Source organism: Grampus griseus (assembly GCF_964374135.1).
Source record: "Grampus griseus genome assembly, chromosome: 7".
Lineage (NCBI taxonomy): Eukaryota > Metazoa > Chordata > Mammalia > Artiodactyla > Delphinidae > Grampus > Grampus griseus.
The window spans coordinates 54,563,275-54,581,518 of record NC_139001.1 but is presented as its reverse complement, the minus strand read 5'-3'; the positions used below and the strand labels follow the sequence as shown (position 1 = coordinate 54,581,518).

Here is an 18,244-nt window from a genome sequence, read left to right as displayed (position 1 = left end):
CTAATGGTGTCACTCGTGTGGGATGGCATCAAGCACAGCCCTCTCCTGTGTTGGCGGGGTCCTCGCATGTTCTCTGGCTGTCTTTGCACTGCCGGCCTCGCACACAGGTGTTTGGGTTTGCAATGGAAAACTATCATGGGATCCAGATCTCTACTTCTACTCTCGGTGTGAGAAACAGTTTAAATTCAAGGATGCAAAACGGAGTGTGTGGGCGATTTCCTGAAACGGTGTGGGTTTGGGGGTTTTTCTTTTTGGTTTTTTATTTGTTTTTTTTGCCATACTGATATTGGAACCGTTGCTAACTGATTTCTGTTTTTCTAAGAAAAGCCATGTTACTACAGATGTAAATTGTGCTTTTTTGGTAGCAGTGTGACTGTTTGAAAAGGATGTGAGAATAATGAAATGAGAGGGTGAGAAAAGGTGAATTTTGATATCATCTCTCAGCAGCTACCCAAACTTACACTTAGCAAAGGAAAGTTGTTTTCTGGAAAGAATATTCAACTGGAAATCAGAAAATATAGTGTGGAAAGGAGAGAACCACAGAGTTAAATGGTGTTTAATTCACATCTAGATGTTGGTTTGGCTTTTTTTTTTTTAAAGAGAAGATAGGGTGGATGTTAGGAGGATAGAGGGAATATTGAGATATATAAGGCAAATAACTTAAAATTGAAAAGAAGGTGCTTAGAATAGTGAACTGCCACGCGGAATATAAAATAGAATATGTAAACCAAGAACCTTATGCTGGATAAAAATAAATCATAATATTTGTTTAATCATGACATCCTATCAACTTTTTATATACAGAATACTGAGTTCATGGCAAACATTAATTTTTTGGCTATTACGTAAGATTTCCTGAATTATCATAGTGTTGCTCTTGCTGCTGGTGGAATGTATTTTAAGACTAGAATTGCTGAAAAATATGAAAAGATTTTGGTTGCATTGTAGGAGAATGGATACTGGTGTATGGATTGTTGGTTTTCTACTTTATAACTCATGACTGACTCTTGATTTATATCTGGGTACTCAGCTGGTTTGTTTGAGAGACAGAAATAATTTTGATTATGAAATGAACAAGTGACATGGAATTTATTACGGACTGACTTTTTTTTTTGCGGTACGCAGACCTCTCACTGTTGTGGCCTCTCCCGTTGCGGAGCACAGGCTCCGGACACGCAGGCTCAGCGGCCATGGCTCACGGGCCCAGCTGCTCCGTGGCATGTGGGATCTTCCCGGACTTGGGCATGAACCCGCGTCCCCTGCATTGGCAGGCGGACTCTTAACCACTGCGCCACCAGGGAAGCCCCAGGGACTGACTCTTAAACTCACAGTTTTGTGAACACTTGAACAAACGAATTTTTGAAATTGATTTCATGGTTAATGTCTATCTTATGCATGTATTCAAATACAGATGAAAAAAGTGTCTCATACTGACATGGTAACAGATTCTGACAATAAATTCATGTAAAGTCAATTTTTAAATTCTTAAATGTAACCTTTCATTTACAAAATTCAGAAATCCAAATGATTATTAGAGAGAGAACAATATCTCAGTCTGGAAAGGGAGGGTCAGTCATTTTATGAAAATACAAATGTTTCCTTAAATAATGTACTTCTAAGATGGCATGCAGGGAAGTGATTGTGTTTCTACTGTGTTCATTTTTTGATTGCAGATAAATATAGTGAATATAATAAAACTGAGATTAGAACCTATTTGAATAGGTTGATTTTTTTTTTTTTTTAGTTGGGAGTACAAGAGAAAAAGCTTTTGAAAGATGGAGGTATTAATGCTCACCTCCTCCAGGGTAGCTGTGACCACAGAGGTTAAGAATAACTTAGAGCATCTAATGAATGAAGCTGGCAGCATTTAGTCATGTATTCGGGAATAACTAGAGGGAGTGGTTACCCTAAACCCTCTAGGATCTATAGCTTTTAACTCCATACCAGAGCAGGACAACATCTAGCAGGACCTTCCGCTGGCTCCCTCAGCCCCCTTGCCCACATCGCAGTGACCTGTTGCTGGTGACTCAGCCCTCCTGTTTCTTTTAGTGCAGTGGTTCCCCTTAATTCCCTGCCTTTCCTCTTGCCAACAGTAAAGTTAGCCCACACATTTGGAGTCTGTCCTGTCCTGCTAGTTGCCTTTTGTCTGGAATTCTTCCAAATGACTCCAGCTACTTGTTCTCCTTGCCCACTTAGGTGTGTAGGGCAGCTGAGATTGCTCCCAAACACAAGTACACCCAGGATGTTCCAGAGATTTAGTCTTGTTGATTCTTAGCACTAGCATCCATAATGGTCCACTTGCACCATCAGGCAGGCCCAACAGAATAGGGGGTTGGAAAGGAGAAACGCTGGCCCCTCCCCATGGAAAGACCCCAAGAGTCCCAGTGCAATCAGTACCCCACACTAGCATCCCTGTACGTGTGATGCAGAGTACCAGTAGCAGGTGACTTTTCATATTGGCTCCGTGAGTTGTGTATGCTCAATATCTTCCTTAGACTTGCTGTTGTGTGTTCTCTTTTTTGTTCATGTTTACCGCTGCTAAATTTCAGTGCCAGTCCACTGTTCTGTTTCTCTTTTGGCTTCTTTATAGACAGGTGATAAAAGCGTCTCCTAACAGCCCCCTTCCAAACTGCAGTTACTGGTACCAGAATATTCCAGGATCAGGCTTCCTCCCTGTCACAGGATTTCAAGGAAGCCTTGGATTTCTTTCCTAAGGAGGATGTGAAGTTGCATTTCCAGCATTGAGGTTTCTCACATACAAACATTGAGAGCTGTAGACAGCCCCACTCCAGTCATCACTGACAGAGAACCTAGTTACCGTTTAAATTTTCAAATCCCATAATACTCACATTGATGAATAAAAAACTGAGTAAATAAGCCCCCAGGCTGAAGAGATATTCAGTTAGAGTTAGATTAATACATCTCAATTTGTATTTTCAATTTCATTTCATGAATTTTTCAATTAAAATGATCCATTCCACATACTTATTTTAACCAAAAAAAAAAAAAAAATCAATGTAAACATTTTCAGTCAGAAGTATATAAATATTAGTTTTCAGTGTCCCAGGGAACTGTTTGACTGCAGTTTGAATAGAGCATTCCAAGTCCCTTTCCCTGTGGGTTATATGCAAAATCATTTTTACCATTTTAATTGCCAATTTAAACTTCCATTATGTTCAAAATATAAATTTGTAACATGTTTTTCTTCTCAGTGTCTGATTCCAACTTTTAATAAAGAGCCCATTATCTCAGGAACAAGTCTGGGTCCTCACTGGACTCTCTGGGCCTCCACTACACCCTGGCCTCCCATCACTACTGCTCCCCCAGCCTCCCTATCCACTCAAGGGAGGAGACCCCTCTCCTACGCCATGCCCCTCCTCGGAGCGTTGAGGGCACCTGAGTGCAGATAAAACCCTTTTGTTGATCCTCAACACATTTCATTCCCCACCACCGAACATGCACATTCCTTTTTCTCAAGTGCTCTTCTAGTTCATTGCATCCTGAAACCATATCCTTAAATCTGCAAACTCCTTGGTCTATCCATTTCCTCAAGTCACAGTCTCTGCCCATGACCTTCTCATCACCAACCTTTCCATGGATTCTCTCTGTCCCTCCTAGAGGGCCTTGGGCTGACTGCCCTTTCTAGATTTAGCATCACCACAGGCAAGGACAGAAATTTTCTTTATCTGTCTTTAAATATTCTTTCACATAAACCCCATTCCCTTATGGATATCCTAAAAAACCTCAGTCATTACTGTCACAAAGTTGCCTGGATAGGATTCCAGCAAACTACTGAACCCAAGGACTCCATTTTCTCAAATGGCTTATCTGCCACTTTTGTGTCTCTTCTCTGGAATAGCCAGGAATTCAGATCCTGATGAGATAAACAAGCTGTTGACACCTCCCAGCCCAGTGTAGCCAAGGTCCCCATGGGGGATGAGGAAGAGTTACTTTGATGACTCCAGATACCAGATTCTTCACAGATCATATATTAACATGCTTAGCTTAGCAGAACTGGGGAGAAAGCTTCATGCCCACTTTCTTTCCCAGTAAGCCTTGGATATCTTTTGAGATAAATAACTCCTTGCCAAGACAAAGCTACATCCTAAGGACCCTCTCCAGTCTCAACTGCCCTCACCCAGACCCACCAACTGCAGCTCAGGCTAGATTTTTGGGGTCTCTCCATCTCCTCCATCCCTGTATCCTCCGTGCACAGGCACATGCTTGCAGGGTCCCTCCCTCCCCTCTTTTTCTATCATGAGGTTTAAAGCTAAATAAAACAATGAAAAAAGGAAGTGGTTCTGACATACATGTACATCAGACAAGATATTGGTTCCTTCCTCTACAGCATATTTTCTCTTAGGTAGAGGGTGTGAATTATCTTTTAATTCATACAAAATTCAGCTTGTGGAGGAGTCTGAGAGTCTGATTCTTGAAGATAATTGAATGCATATCTGTGTGGTAAGAATTAGGGGAGGTTACTGGTAATCTGATTTATAAGAGGAATTGGTATTCTCATTTTCCAAGAGTGTTTGGCTGACAGCATTTGTAATGGTTAGGTAGAACCTTCTAGAAGGAGAGGGAAAGGTGCTTTGCCTCCACCCATCAGAAGCCTAGCCCAGATCCAGCCTGGGCAAGAAAGTACCTCTAGCCATTTGGGAAAATCTATAGGAATATGACTTTTTTTACTTAATGCTTTTCAATATTGGCCAGTTCATAAGCCATGTTTATGTAACATACAAAGGTAAACTACAGTAACTTACATTTCATTTACAAATACATCTTGATAAATCAATTTCAAATTTAATTGTGAGTCCCTTTAAGCCATTATTATATTTAGTATTAAACTTACTTATGTTTTATCTAATGGCAATGGAGCAAGTGAATCTTTCTGTATACGCACCTCTTGAATTTTCACCTGTTCAGTAAATTCCTGCTCCAGGCTCAGAAAGAAGTAGGCATAAAAAGTGCTCTGATTTGAGTATCCAGACTTTGTGAGAGAAGGTCAGCTACGTCACAGTTCAGACTGCTTTCTGCCAGCACTGTTTCTGTGGGTTCAGAGCTGAAGTTTATCTGGGATTGTGCCTGTTCTTCCTGTCATTGTGTAATCATCTCTCCCTGTGACAGTGAAAAGCCAGTGAGTCAGTGGCAGTACTAAATCAACTATGGGAAATGAGACTCCCTACCCAGCCACCTGCAAAATAAATGAGTACTGTCTCCGAGTGTGTCCTCAGAGAGGAATCTATTATTCTGGAGACTGGAAGAGATCTTTTCTATGTAAGAGAGGGTGGAACAATGTGCTGTTGCTCTCTAATAATTTGTGTCCTCCCCTTTCAGGTTCCTTTCAGTGCTACCATGTCCCCGGTTCGCTTGCATTCCTCCAACCCCAACCTTTGTGCAGATATTGAATTTCAGACTCCCCCTAGCCACCTCACAGACCCTCTGGAAAGTTCAATGGATTATACAAAGCTTCAAGAAGAATTTTGTCTAATTGCACAGAAAGGTAACAATAAATATAATGTGCCCTTGAGAGAAGCTCTCTTTCTTGATGGGAAGTTGCCATTTATTCTCTTATCCTTGTTTAGGTAGTCATGGTAGAAAGGTCAAATGGTTTATGTATTTATTGCAGTTCTATAAACAAAATGCAGTGGGATATGATGCCCGCCTCCTGGGAGAACACACATCATAGGGTTACAGTTTTGACTGAGTAAAGAAAGTAGCATTGAGGGTGAGAAAAGGCAGAAAGGCAGAAAGACAAAAAGGGTGTTAACCTTTGATGACTTCTTCCTATTGCCTTCAGGCCTGGCACTAGGATTGTAGGTCATCATAAATTAAAATTTGATTTGCTTCACTCAGAGAATATTAGGATAATGGGATTATCTATTTATTCTCTGAAATTTGCGGAATCAAACACTTAGGGGGAAAACAAGGCATTATCCTAGGCAGGTCAGCAGACGCTACTACTCAACATCTGTTTTTCATCACTTAATACATACTTGTGAGTTAGCCTTAGTAAGGGAAAAAAAGAAAAACATTCTGTTTGAAACTCTTTTTTTATTAAATGACATAATAAGTTTTACTTTACAGTTTGTGGGTAAGGAATTCAGGAAGGCTCAGCTAAGCAGTTCTTCTGTGCCACGTGGCATTGGTTGGGCTCCCTCAACAGTATTCAGCTGGAAGCTGGGCTGAATTGTTCAAGGTGTCTTCACTAGCACTTTGGTTGGACCGCTGGGAGGCTGCACACAACTCTGTCCCTCTCCTTCTCCCTCTCCATGGCAGCTCAGGGCTCCAAAAGAATGGAGTGGATTGGAATGGAAGCAGCCAGCTCTGGACCTGAAGCACTGTCCCTTCACTGCACTCTACTGGTCAGAGCTTCCCAGGCCAGTCCAGATTTGAGGGGAGCAGAAGTCCACCCCACCTTGGAGTCTCCTTTTTGATGTTAAGTTTTCAATAGGCATGTTGCAGAAGTTCAATTGCTGTCATCAGGCACAGAGAGTAAGAGTATAATAAATAAGAAGCAGGAGAGTGGAGTGTAGGTGGATTGGGCAGTCTTGTCTGTGTTTACCAAGAAGAGCCTCAGCTCCCAAATTAACTCCCTCCCCTTATTGCTGTAGTATTTAAATTTCAGCCACTGAAAGTTTGTGTGTGTGTGTGTGTGTGTGTGTGTGTGTGTGTGCGCGCGTGTGCCTTATGATAGTACCTTCCCAGTCTCTTGGAGAAAGATACACATTATGTTGTTTTCTGTCACTAACATCTTATTATGAATCAATCACATTTATTTCCTCTGGGCCCGCTGGTAATAGGTTATAAAATATTCTTGAAAATGTGTGTTAAATGGAACATCTCAAGTAACCCCCGTAATACTCAAGAGCCTAGTGACTCAGGAAAGAAGGGGCACACACTGAGGACATCTCTGGGAATGCTGAAGTCAGCAAAAATGTATAGTCTCCTTTTTTTTTTGGGGGGGGGGGTACCTCTCACTGTTGTGGCCTCTCCCATTGCAGAGTACAGGCTCTGGACGTGCAGGCTCAGCGGCCATGGCTCACGGGCCCAGCCGCTCTGCGGCATGCAGGATCTTCCCGGACCAGGGCACGAACCCGTGTCCCCTGCATTGGCAGGCGGACTCCCAACCACTGTGCCACCAGGGAAGCCCTATAGTCTTAAACCATCAGCAAAGATATGCTAGCAGAGATTTCTTTAATTCCACAATCCTGAAGCAATTAAACTATCTCATCTCCCCCACCTTTTTTTTCTATAGATTTTTCAGTTGAGATTCTGTAAGGCCACCTCTCTTTCACCTCCTGTTTTACTCCTTTCACATTTTTATTGCATGTCTTAGCTGGATGCTGATCATGTCATTAGACTAGAGCAATGTTATTTTGTTTATGTAACAGCATAGATTTATGGCCAGGAAACCAGTAGCTTTTACTTCTAATGTGAGGTTATAGCAGCAGGTAAAATGAGACAGCAAATGTGTGAATTAACTATAGCACAGCTTCTAAAGGAAGATGGGTAAATTTGAAGGTAGCCCTGGGAAAGCTTTGTGTATTTGGTTGCAATCCAGAGGCTTTCAGGAAATCCAAGTTTCAACAGAATTTTAAAGCCTTTGTTGAAACAACATGTTTTCTTTTCAGTTGTGCTAGAAAAAAAAGGGGGGTGCTTTTCTATGACTATTGAATGAACTCTTTAGGAAGAATTATGGATTTTGAAATGAGTGAGAGTCCACTTTTAGAGCTGCCAGTTGGGTTAACATATTTCAGCTATCAAGTTATTACCTTAAAATTGATAACTAGAATGTAGCACATAAATCAATAGATTGTGAATCCCTTATGATCTCACCATTTATCCCCTTTAATTCAGGCCACTGTTTTATGCTAAATTTTTCCACTTCTTTAAAAAAATCCTTTCTCTTATAAGGAAATCCCTATTTTAGAAGACTTTGCATTTTATAGAAACTGTTATTGTAAAGATAGGAGTTGGAAATTCAACCTTTTTGTGTTTCAGAATTAAAGACTGCCTTGAATTTTTACCAATGTATGTTGTTAGGTATGCAGAAATGGTGGTGGAGGTTGTTTTTATTGTTGCTTTTATTTTGTTTTATTTTATTTCCAGCTCTATTGAGATATAATTGACATGTAATATTGTATAAGTTCAAGGTATACATGTTGATTTGATACACTTATATACTGAAAATAATTGTGATAGCTAACACCATACCATTTCTTTTTTTTTTAAATATTTCTTTGGTTGTGCTGGGTCTTTGTTGCAGCAGGCGGGTTCCTTAGTTGCAGCCCGCAGGCTCCTTAGTTGTGACTCACTGGCTGCTTAGTTGCAGCACGTGGGCTCCTTAGTTATGGCTTGCTGGCTCCTTAGTTGCAGCAGGTGGGCTCCTAAGTTGCGGCATGCATGTGGGATCTAGTTCCCTGACTAGGGATTGAACTCGGGCCCCCTGCATTGGGAGTGCAGAGTCTTCACCACTGCGCCACCAGGGAAGTCCCACCATTTCTTTTTTGTGGTGAGAACATTTAAGATCTACTCTCTTAGCAACTGTCATGTAAATAATACAGTACTATTAACTATAACACTATACATTAGATCCCGAGAACTTATTCATCTTATAACTGGAAATTTGTACTCTTTAAAAACACTTCTGATATCATGATGTTCTTGGCTGAGAAAGTAATGCAAGTGCTGTTCTTAAGACCAAATCATTTCCTACCCGAAAGAGAACTAGTTAGAACTTCTAAAACAGCTGTCTTATTTATATTGGCAGGACTCATAAAATGCTCTTGTTTGGGTGCACACTTTGGGGAAATAACTTTTGATAGTTCTAAATGATTTGCATGAGGCTTCATTGTACACAGAACTGCTCAAATATTGCCTTCAAATATAGCAGAGTAAAACTTGTTCCCTTTTCTTTCTAGGAATTATAGTTTAGTTTCTAAATATTGAAATTTAAAAATTGATAATTTTTTATGCTGCTTCCAGGTCTTTGTTGGTTTATCTGGTTTGAAATGCTAAAACTTTCATCCTGATTAATTACCATTCCTATATTTGTTTTGTGTATAGATATTCTGGTAGATTCCATTTTATGGCTGACTTTCAATTAGACTGTAACATAAACTTTCCAGAAAATATCTGTGCATGAGTTAAAGTACTGAGAAGTTTATAATTTTGTATATTCTTTCTGGATCCATTTGATCTTTGTTTCTTACTTTTCTCCCCACGCAGTGCATTCTCTTTTGAAGTCAGCGTTTAATAGCATAGCTATAGAGAAGGAGAAGCTTAAGCAGATGGTTTCTGAGCAGGATCACAATACAGGCCACAGCACGCAGATGGCACGGCTCCGACAGTCACTGTCTCAGGTAAATGAGAGTGTTTGTTTCACTCTCATAATACATTCCTAACCCTATAAGCCAAAGATGGGGGTGGAGGCAATCCATCATGGGGATGGCACATCATCTGAAATTCTCCCAAGACATTGCAGTGTCAATATCATGTTTTATTACTTTTCTTCCAAACAATATCAAGGTAAGAGTGAAAATCAACCAAACTTGCTTGCAAACATAATTGCTATTTTGGTTGATTGAATACTTTTAATGCCTCTCTGTAGTCATTATAAGGCAGTTCCTGGTTTAAAAAAAAAAAAAATCGTGCATTTATACATGATTTACATACACATTTAAACAGTTATGTTCCAGAATATGTTTGATCCAATGTCAAATAGACAAAATCTACCAGATCTTCCACACTTACTATTTTTTCCCACTTACATTTTAATCTGTTGAAAATTACTGATAACTATTACCTATTTTTTCTATTCTGATTTGCACTCTTAGGATTTTCTTCCTAAGTTATGCTCCCTGAGGCTAGACTCTTATATATATTTCAGTATATATTTTACACTATAATAAATATTACTCAATATATATTATATTGATCTTATTAATACTAATCAAGTCCCTGTGTATTTCAAGGTTGAAATCTCTGTTAAAAATCCTTTAAAACTGCCCTTATGCTTTCTTACACTGAGCACTTCCTCTGAAATATTTTCATTTAGTCTATAAATTAACCTTTAAAACTTCCTTTGAGACTTCAATGTTGTTATTGATTTTGTGTGAGAACTCAGTGTTTATATAAAATATTGTTCACTTCCTGGTGCCTTGGATCAGAGCGAAGGAGCAAGCAAATCCTGGGTAAGTGGTTTTCCATGTGGATCAGCTCCTGCTTGAAGAGTTTGCCTCAGTTCCTGAAAATTAGACTTAAACTGGTCTCACCATGTTTTATGTACCTGACCTGTCAGCTTCTTTTCAGCGTTAAGTTTCACGTTATTGAATGCTGTTTTCTGGGCCACACGTTCTGCTGTTTGCCATCAAACACTGTCAGTTGAGGTGCATATGCTGCTTCCAGTGCAAAACTAGGGAACTCGAGAGCCTGAGCATTCAAAGCGGCAACTGTGTTCCAGTCTTCAGAGGGCTTCCTTCACATGCACACTTGAACGGTTTCCCTGTACTGATCTCATGTCATGTATCTGTTGAACACCTAGTCCATGTTAATCGATCTTCTGAATCGTGATCCTGAAAGGATCATGAATCAGAAAGATCAGAAAAAAGATCAGTAAACATCTTGTATGTCATCTTGTAAATGTGTCAAATACACTGTTGTCCCCCTACATGTTGCAGTGTTTTTCTTCAGATGTATTAAGGATTGAAGTCTTAGTGGTATGAGATAAGCTTGTACTAAGAAAAATAAGAAAATATGCTTGTTTCCCGCCTGCTTGCTTTTATTTGCTTGTTGGTAAGACAGAGAATAGTAAACACATCTAAGTTTGGGAGGTCAGGTGAGATTAGAAATGGTGATGAAGAGAAATTTTAAAGCAGTCATTCATTTGTTCATTCATTCATTGTGTTTCATTCAACTACTGTACCTCAGGTACAGTGCAAGGTATAGGACACCAAGTTAAAAGTAGCCCTGGCCATGTTCCCAGGAAGTTCATGATCTGACTACTGAGATGAGCAGTATTTACTCAGGAAACAGTTAAATGGACCATGCTGTAGTCCATTCCCAGTGGCACATGAGCAGTGCAGATTTCCAGGCCTCTGCGTGTTCAGAGAAATGAGAGATGCCTGAGCTGTGAGCAGACCCAGAGATCAGGTTCGTGGAAGAATTGGTCCTTGATGGACCTCAGGAGACAGCAGCAGCTGTTACCAACCTAATAAAAGTAAAATAAAATGAAATTACATCGACTGCGTGCTTTGGGTTAAATGTTTCCTTCTCTTGTCTAAACATTTATTTGCATCTAGACTTAGAACCTCAATAGATTTTTGTTGGATTATTTGCAAGGGGCAGGGCGTGTTATATTTACTTCATTTTCTTGAACTCAAAAAATTTGAAAATAATTTGGGACTATAAAGATAGTTATACCCTGTCCACTAGCGAATTCAGTGCTTCCAGTTCTGTGTTATCACAGCATCTTGGCTGTGTTCACATCCTTGTGTTCTGTACATACCTTCCCATTGGGTGGGTCGTTTCCTCCTGAGCTCTAGGGCTCAGGAGAGAGGCCCTGGCAGGAAGATGTGGATACCCCCGTATATCGGTGAATTTATAGATGTTGATAAATTGTGTTTTCAGTCAGAATAAAAGAGGCCAATGGAGCTGCCATAGAGAACATTAGAATTTAAAGGACAAGCTGAAAAAACGAGGATCCTTTGATGGAAACCCAGGGTAAACAGCTGACAAATTTAGATAGCTATGATCATTGAGATCAAGGGTAAACAGTTTTGATAATTTCAAGAACGAAAAGGTTAACAGGGTCTGACTTAGCAGCAAATGATATATGGGCTGAAAGTCAACCTTGAATTTGGCAGTCATCTAAGTTTGTTTGTGTCATGAAGGGAAGGAACTAGCAGATAAGGAGACATTGAAGATGGGAAACAATTAACTGAAGTAGCCATCCTGATTGGCCAATTCTATTGTTTTCATTGTGCCTCTTTAAATATAGCCCTAAGGATTGAACAAGATATGAAATAGCTTGAGTACATTGAGACAGCTGTTCTACGTATGTTTCTATGTTAATATAACTTCACATTATAGTGTGATTTTAGGTAGCCTAAAGACATCTTTGATCCTTATTCAGGTATCATCAGTTAAAACCCAGATATTTTTTTAATGAACAGTTACCAATCCAAGTCTCCCCCCAGAAAGGGAAGGAGAGAGAGAGACTGTTTAAATAACTTCTTAGATTAGTCTTACGTTTTTAAAGCTTATTTTTTATTTGACATAAGTCTGATTTGATATAGGTCTGATGATTAAAATGCAGCTTTTCAATAAAGCTTCTAAATATATCAACTTGGCAAATTCCATCATCCTTTTAGAAGGTACATAGCATAAGAAGATAAGTAAAATTAGCATTCTTCACTACATGCTCAGCATAAATTTTTACCTGCCTTGGGCATGTAATAATTTGCAAGGCTGAACAGTATAATGAATTTCTCTTCTAAAGTAGTATTTCATCCCTGATCTATACATATACAAAAATGTACATAATTCTGTTATTTTACCCCATGAAACTTTAAAAGTAAACTTTTACACCTGAAAGGCAGCATAGATGTTGGATTTACACCTGTAGGACAAGGTATTTTGTGTGGCATGTATCCCTTTGTAAATGACCTTATTTCACAGCAGCTATAATTTTAAGTACTGAACACCAAAATCAAATAGTATATAGTAAGCCTATGGTAAACTCAGCACCCTAGATTACTATAAGGAAAGATTCAACTTGCCTTGAGTCTGTCCTCAATACATTACACTCCGTCACTATTACCAGTTTGATTTCTGGCCCCGGAGTTTGTACACAGCTTTTGCTAAATGCATTGGGTATTGGGTCCATACAAATGTGAGCAGCAGAATATGACCCAGTACTCAGTCTAGAGTAACTGAATTTCATTAAATCAGTACGGCGTCCACCGTTAGATGTGCTATCATTCTGTGCATTACTAAGAAGGAAAAAACTGTCAGTTAAACTGACCAGTGCTTCAGAGGTGTTAATGTTTGAGGAATTGTGCGTATTAGAATCGGTGAAACGTGGTATGTTTGGGAATGTAAGCAAAAGCATTGGCTTAAGGCACATAGCAGCATAATTAAGATCCCAGTCATAGTGTTTACCATCCTTCCTGTCTACAACATTTTATACATCCAAAATAAGTATTCTGTGTTGGGATAAATGTTTTAAGTGGATTTGTTCCTGAATTTCAGAGTTCCCTGAGACTTGGCCAAATTTGTTGTATATGAAGATATTCTTCATAGAATCCTTTACATCTTTTTTTTAGCTATCCAGTAACTTTAAATTGATGTCATTTTGGACATAATTTGGCAATATTTATTAAAAGCCTTAAAAATATTTTACCCTTTGACCCTTTGGTCCATGGCTGATATGTATAACCTAAGGGGTTAATGCTGAATGTAGAAAACCTATATGCACATAAACGTTCATGGCAGCATTATTTATCCTAATAACAATCAGTAACAACGTAAGTGCCCAAGAGTAGAAAATAATCACTTGTTCTGCAGTTATTAAAACCACATTTGTGAAGAGTTTGAAACATAAAATAAATATCTGTGTACAAAGAATAAGTGGCAGACACAGGATGTAGAGTATGTTCCCATTAAATAATGTGGAAAATGCATAAGAAAAAAAGCTAGAAAGAACTATACCAAGCTACCAGGCTTCCCTGGTGGCGCAGTGGTTAAGAATCCGCCTGCCAATGCAGGGGACACTGGTTCAAGCCCTGGTCCGGGAAGATCCCACATGCCGCGGAGCAACTAAGCCCGTGTGCCACAACTACTGAACCTGTGCTCTAGAGCCCACGAGCCACAACTACTGAACACACATGCCACAACTACTGAAGTCTGCACGCCTAGAGCTCGTGCTTCCCAACAAGAGAAGCCACCACAATGAGAAGTGCACACACCGCAACGAAGAGTAGCCTCCGCTCACTGCAACTAGAGAGAAAGCCCACGTGCAGCAACGAAGTCCCAATGCAGCCAAAAATAAATTAATTAAATAAATAAATTTAAAAAAAGAAAGAAAGAAAGAAATATACCAAGCTACCAGAAATTGGTTGATTGGGTAGTAAGGTATGAATTTTTAAAAATATTTTTCTACTTTTTTGTGTTTTCCAAATACACTATAATAGTATTTTTTTTAATAAAAAACAAGGTGATTTTTAAGAGATACCCAGGTTCTTGATAGCTCTAGCTTTGACAGTTTCCATACTCATATTCTCACTCCTTTTCAACCAGTTTTGCTTTTATCTGAGGGGTGTAAGTCTTCTGGTGATCCCATATTGCCCTGTTTCATATCCTTCTCCAGCCTTCAGGCTTCTATGTGTCCTTCCCAGAACCCACAGTTCCATTCAGTAAAATGCATATGCTATGCCAGAGTCTCACCCAGTCTAGGGTAAATTCTCACCCATTGTCTGCCTAGGAGGGTGAATGGTAGTTAATAGCCAAGGAGGTGAGGATTTGGGCAATTAACTCTGGCTCAGAACTTCAAGATGGTAACTTCTTTTATAGATGGGTCGGGAATTATGTGTTTCTTGGATATATTACGCTTGAGTGTGTATGAGGGACATGAGGTGTGGGAAAATGAGTATACTTTGCCGAGTTTGTAGTGCGGTCTGAACTCACTTATGGAAGCAAGTAGTGAGACTTCCTAAAGAATCTAGGCACAGTTCCTGAGCCCGAGGCTGCTTCCTGCCTGCTAGGCCTTGGCCCCGCCTGCCACTCCTGGAGCAATGTTATTACTCACAAGTTCCCATGGCTTTTCTTGCTCATGAGCTGGTGCAAGTGGCTGGCGACGTGCCTCCTTTTCCCTCGCTTCACCACGGTACAGACTCCTCGGGTGCATTCTGTATATTGTTTCTGCCATCAACTGGGCTCTTCTATGTTAATTATCACTAATAGTGTCATTTCACTGAAAATATCTGTATACCTCGATGTTCCCAAGGATGTTTCCATAATATCGTTGTAGAGAAAATAGGTGAGCTTCAGGGAGGGAGGTAACAAATGTGGTCCTGAGCACTCCCTAAGAGCGCTCATGGCGCTTGGTTGTAGCCAACTTCAAAACAGTCTGTGTGATTGAGGCAAAAGGAGGAGCCGTCCTGGCAAGACACACAGAAATGGGCTGTTGCATGCTCCGCATCTGCTTACACCCTCTGCCCTTGGGGTTGCCAGAGTTGGAATAGTTATTTATTTCCACGCTTTTTTGTGCCACGTAACGTTTTTCTACCACTGCATATATATTATTAATACAATATTCCTTTAATTTTCATCTCATTTCCTATTGATATTATCAGCTAGAGGCCACCTTGTGTGCCTTCACACACACCTGTAGGCAAGATTACATTTAATGAATACTGGATGAGATGAGCGCTTAAATGGGAATTTAACGTTCTTAGACATCCAGAGCAAACAATTCTCCAAGTTTCCTTATAAATGGGAAACTTGTGTGTAAAACTCCCACCCTCTGAAAAAAACATTACTTATCCTTGCCCTTGAGTTTTTGTGGGGTTTGTTTTGTTAACTCTGTTCCAGGGGCAACAGAAGGTGCAGTTACTCTGGAGGAACCCTTAGTTGAGGTTTGTGTGAAACCCTGAAGCCGTGAATGTGATTCTGCAATTAAAACCATCAAACAACCTACAACAAGGCCTCCTACTTCCAAGACAACAAAATATATCTGGTTCTAATTATTTCAATAACTAAGACAGCTTTCAGTACACTTGTGGACAGAAAAATAATGAAAGAACAAATAAGCATATGTAGTCACAAAGAATATGAATGATACAGTATTTTTTTTTCAAATTTCAAGTGTTCGAGATTTTGCTCCAAGAAAAATGATCCTGAGCACTTTTGCAGAATATGAAGGTATTAGGAAGCACATGGTTTATTTACTAAAAAAGTAATCACCTTTTTTCTCACTAACACATCCCTGTTTTCTCAGATAACTGGACACATATTTCCTCCTGTCTGCAATATGACTGTAGGATCTGTGTCCACCTTTAATCCATCAATACTTGACAGCCCACAAGACCAAGTGTGTTCTATTTTACACATATTTTATGAACTGGTTCTAAAGACTTTAAACAAAAGCCAAAAGCTGTGAGTGAACAGTTTTCTTCTTAAAAAGCAAAAGCTGGGATGAAGGGAGAGGAGCTGTTCTGTGCTCCATGCCCAAGGATTCTGCACCACTCAATGCAAGTGTGAAGTTTAGCCACTGTGTAATTTATCCTGGGTGATTTAATAGGTACAGAGTTATAGTTATGCTGTTATATTTGTCTATGTATTGGTTTCCCGTAGTCATCGACTCTTTACAAAGAAAAGCAGAATCCTCACTCCCTGGGGCAGATGTGCTCTTCAGTAAGTCCTGACATTTATCTTTCGCTCTGAAACATTCACTTCCATCTTCTAATTGCTGGTTTTAATGGAAAGGAAAGGAGCTGTCCAGCTTTTCACTGGGCTTTGTCCTCACAAAGGTCTTTTACTTGAGACTTGGTGTAATCCAGTCAGCTACATGTGTCTTCTGTATATGGAACAGGTTCCCATGCACTAATGTGCTCCATGTGCCTCTGTCCACAGGGCCCCTGTTAGGGAGCCCATGCTTATGTAAAGCTGTTCTCTTTCTGCCCCACCCTCTAAACTGGGTTGTAGCAGATGGTGTTTCACTGATGCTGACTTAGGATGTGTTAAAAGTCATGAGATGCAGGTAGCTTGGAGTTAGTTTCCTTTTTGTGATATGTTCTTTATTATACTTGTCGATGTTTACACTGTTCAAGGAAGGCATCTTTGGTCTACGCTTGAGTTAGTTCTGCGGTACTGTCATAGGTATTAATTATGTGCTCCTAGAAAGTGGAAAGACAACTATTTTCTTTCACCAGACTAAAATATAGCTCTAAAATATAGCTCTAGATATAAAATAAAGCCAGTTCATTGTTCACTACATTTCCAAATAATTTTTAAGATATCTGGTTTTGAAACAACTCCCAAATTTTAGAAACTAAAACCAAAAAAAAAAAAAAAAGGAAAGAATCAATAATTTTTATCCTAGGGTGTAAAATGTGATATATATGTGGTGGTAGACTGGGCTTGGGTGTAATGGACCTGACTGTAAGGGAGAGAAAATCCCATGAATCATTTTTATGAAATCCATGAACTCTTTCAACCCACTAACCTACTAAGTAGTGGTCTTATGTTGCAAAAAAATGAGTGCCTCAATTCTGAGCCATTTATTTCCTTCTTACCAGGGGGATCTGGCCTATGGTGGCTCCAAAAGTTTCAGCTAAGAACATCATAAGACTTTGTCGTCTGAAGTGTACCTGTGTGCTTGTTCTGCTTTATGCTTGCGTCACAACTTGAAATTACATATGCGGTTTTTGTTATTTTAAGGCACTCAACCAGAACGCTGAACTAAGGAGTCGGTTGAACAGAATACATTCAGAATCTATTATTTGTGATCAGGTTGTCAGTGTAAATATTATTCCTAGCCCTGATGAGGTAAGACTCATTTTTAATAGATGTAGAATACTTATTTTATAGCACCTAAATCTACTGCCTATTTTTATTTATTTTTTATACAGTTCTTTCACTGCTGATATGATTCCCTGCATAAATATTGTGTTGCTTTCAGTTCAGTGTTCTTTGGAGTGAAGGATGTACATGAGCTTGACATCATTGATTATTGGTGATCCGTTGTCTGTTTTTATTTATTCCTGTGTTCATCTCATGCTACTGAATATTTAGTTTGTATATACTCCAGCTTGTGAATTTTCTCTCACTCTTCATTTGAAATATTTCTTATCATCAGTGGCCCATGAAATGTTGAAAACAAACTCTTTCAGCTGAGAAGGTGCTAAATAAAAGTTTGCTTAAGGTTTGTTTTAAAAGTCCTATCTAAGAAGAGAAGTCACCTGACCTTGCTAAGATACTACTGTTAGTGCTGCTACAGTTCCTACTGATGATGATGCTAATAATTAATGGTTAACGCGTGTCAAGTGAATGCTTACTATGTGCTTGGCATTGTGCTAACCCAGTTTATACATGTTATCTCATTTCACACCCCCAACAACTCTCTGAGGTAGGTGCTATTACTCCATTTTTCAGAAGAATTTTTGAAGAAATGGTTAGAGGATAGGAGAACATTCAGTATTTGGGCTAAACTTGAGTGTATAATTCTGTTTATAACCCTTTA

The 18,244-nt window shown here is 39.4% G+C and overlaps 1 protein-coding gene across 3 annotated transcripts in view; it reads left to right on the top strand.

Annotated features, from left to right (window-relative positions):
• OSBPL6 (oxysterol binding protein like 6) overlaps positions 1–18,244 on the top strand; it is a 171,604-nt gene that overhangs the window by 132,694 nt on the left and 20,666 nt on the right. For 2 of the 3 annotated variants that reach the window (XM_082658189.1, XM_082658191.1), the window contains 3 exons: positions 5,338–5,503; positions 9,232–9,365; positions 17,443–17,550. In XM_082658189.1, coding sequence (XP_082514315.1) covers positions 5,338–5,503; positions 9,232–9,365; positions 17,443–17,550 — 408 coding nt within the window. The remainder of the gene's footprint in view (positions 1–5,337; positions 5,504–9,231; positions 9,366–17,442; positions 17,551–18,244) is intronic. The other variant, XM_082658190.1, reaches the window with a different exon arrangement.